The sequence below is a fragment of the Monopterus albus genome, unplaced genomic scaffold (genome assembly GCF_001952655.1).
Source record: "Monopterus albus unplaced genomic scaffold, M_albus_1.0 scaffold34.1, whole genome shotgun sequence".
Taxonomy (NCBI): Eukaryota; Metazoa; Chordata; class Actinopteri; order Synbranchiformes; family Synbranchidae; genus Monopterus; species Monopterus albus.
The window spans coordinates 122,825-125,585 of record NW_018127914.1 but is presented as its reverse complement, the minus strand read 5'-3'; the positions used below and the strand labels follow the sequence as shown (position 1 = coordinate 125,585).

Sequence of the window (2,761 nt, the reverse complement as noted above, 5' to 3'; positions counted from 1 at the left end):
GGCAACGTTTCTCCAAAGATCTTCTATGTTTGAGAAGATCAATCACTCGATCAATCACTGCAAACATCCATCCATTTTCCTCCGCTTATCCGGGACCGGGTCACTGGGGCAGCAGTCTAAGCAAAGATGCCCAGACTTCCCTCTCTCCAGACACTTCCTCCAGCTCCTCCGGGGGAATGCTGAGGCGTTCCCAGGCCAGCCGAGAGACATAGTCCCTCCAGCGTGTTCACTGCAAACAAATCAAATTAAATCTTTGTTATGAGTAGAACTTTGTGGCTTTTCTTCTGGGGAGATGTGGTTGTTGTTGCTGAATTAAATGAATTTTTGCATCTTTTGGGTGTCTTAAATACCTATGAATGGATTTTACAACCTAAAAAAAAGTTAAATAAAGAAAAACAACGACCAAAGCTTTAGTCCTGAAAACACAGTGGTCCAGTGGGGAGAAAGACCAATCAAACCATTTAGCAGATGCTTCCCTCAGAAGTTTCCATTGACCAAAAAATACATGACTTTGTGCAGTACATTAAAGTGAAAACAGTTAAGAGCATGTCAGCATGCACAAGATTATAATTTATTTGACTTCATGATAAGTCAACAAGAATGGAGATTGTGCCTATAAAGCAAAGTCCGTCGTTTGAACAACTGGAGACCTAAACATAATTCAGTAAACACTGGGCATCTCCATCTGCTGAACAACATCATGCCATACTATAGAAAACTCCAGAGCAAGTACTGATTGGTCTTTGTGGTGCTCTTTTGAAAACTAGGCTATATACGTATAAAATAATTTTAAACAGAAATGATGATCGACCAAGATATTTTTTCTTCAATATTATTATCAAAAACCATAATGGCATAAATAATATTTTTAAAAGACAGGCCTGCCTGAAGTCTCGCTGACTATTTTAAATCACAGCTTCCAGAAATAGCGACAGAGTGAGAGGTCTTTAGTCTTCTCTCTCTCTCTGACTTGTCAAAGCGCACTAAAATAAGATTAGTCCCCCTGCGTGTCACTCAAACCCAGAACCACTCTGTGATTGGCTGTTATTGCGCGAGTGCCCGCCCCTGTTGGCCTTCGGCATCGTTGAAATGACACCGTGGGAAAGCTGAACGCTTCAAACGGAGTTGCTCCGGGCAAACCTGAGCAGACGCACGTCAGGCAGACACGACAGACACACCAAAGAACGGTTGTGGACGATAAAAATGAAAAGGAATCACGATTTTAGCTCCTCGGACAGCGAGCTGGACGAGACTGTTGAGGTGGAGAAGGAGAGCGCAGATGAGAATGGGTAAGTTACTTGGCCATAATTGTGTTTTTCTTTTATTTCTCTTCTGTGATTCAAATTAGTGGACGAAGTGGACAAGTATGCAAAACTAGCTTTAGGCTGCTATTTTACTTTGTAAACGATTTAAAATTAAGACTCGGGATTGCACAGACTGACCTCCCTGTCGTGTCTCTTTGAAGGAACATGAGCTCTCCTCTCGGCTCCATGTCTCCTACAACATCAACTCAGGTGCAGGCGAGGAAAAGGCGTCGAGGAGTATGTACATTTATAATTCCCTTTGTCCAGCTTCAGATTTTATGCGCGACTTGTCATATGGACATATTCTCCAACTCACCACATAGTTGTGTACTCTGTCTTTTCTCAGATAATTGAGAAACGTCGTCGTGACAGGATCAACAACAGTCTGAGCGAGCTCCGCAGGCTGGTTCCCAGCGCCTATGAGAAACAGGTAAGCAACAAGTGGCAATGCAACTTTAATGAGTTAATCCTCTAAGAGCATGAAAGAGCTTTGTTTATGCAGCTCTTTGTGGATTGTGTGTCTAAGTGGCTCTCTTTTGTGTCCCCGAAACTGAAGGGCTCAGCTAAACTGGAGAAAGCAGAGATTTTGCAGATGACTGTGGATCATCTGAAGATGCTTCACGCAGCTGGAGGCAAAGGTATTTCACTGATTCCTTTCACCTGTTGCATAACTATGTGCTTAAGAGGGGAAAGACTGGACATACACAACCAAGTTTGTTTCTTGTCTAAAAAAGGAGTATATGCATGGAAATGAATAAATTAAAGAACTTAAACAAAATTAAACTGGTTTGACAGGCTGGTAACAACTGATCATTTATTCTCAGCCCCAAAGCCAAGGGCATACTGATTCATGTCAAACAGAGCTACAGTTCTAGACGAACTTGTTTTAGAGAGAGCAGTTCAGGTGACTTTTTTTTAAGCTAATCTGCTGTCTTCTTGCTTTTGCCTCAGGTTACTTTGACGCCCACGCCCTTGCGATGGACTACCGAGGTCTGGGTTTCAGGGAGTGCCTGGCTGAGACGGCCCGCTACTTGAGCATAGTTGAAGGCCTGGACAGCACAGACCCTCTGCGGGTCCGTCTGGTCTCTCACCTGAACAACTACGCCAGTCAGAGAGAGGCTCACTCTGGCCTGAGTCACCTGGCATGGGGCTCTGCGTTTGGATCCCCTCCTGCCCACCTGACCCACCCACTCCTCCTCCAGCACCAACAGGGGGCACCTTTATCCCGCAGCACCACCAGCAGCCCACAAACACCTCTACCATCTACAACCACTTCATCTGCATCTTCCTCCTCTTCATCGTCACCGTCCTCATCCGTTGCAGAGACTCATGTCCCAGGCAGGCGTAGCAGCAGCGCCACCCCACACTCAGATCAAGGCCCGATCCGGGTCCCTCCCACCACTGCTGCTCCTACCACTGTCCTGCACCCTGCTTTGGTCCCCTCATCAACATCCAAG

The 2,761-nt window shown here is 45.5% G+C and overlaps 2 protein-coding genes across 2 annotated transcripts in view; one reads left to right on the top strand and one right to left on the bottom strand.

The window, feature by feature from the left end:
- The window catches only part of dtnbp1b (dystrobrevin binding protein 1b), a 555,482-nt gene that overhangs the window by 431,969 nt on the left and 120,752 nt on the right, over nucleotides 1–2,761 (bottom strand). The gene's annotated exons all lie outside the window — the stretch shown is intronic.
- Nucleotides 1,105–2,761, top strand: hey1 (hes-related family bHLH transcription factor with YRPW motif 1; the record flags this gene model as incomplete). Its single annotated transcript, XM_020597317.1, has 5 exons — nucleotides 1,105–1,289; nucleotides 1,466–1,541; nucleotides 1,651–1,734; nucleotides 1,861–1,942; nucleotides 2,256–2,761. Coding segments are annotated over exons 1-5 (834 nt in total), but the record flags the coding sequence as incomplete, so codon positions are not given.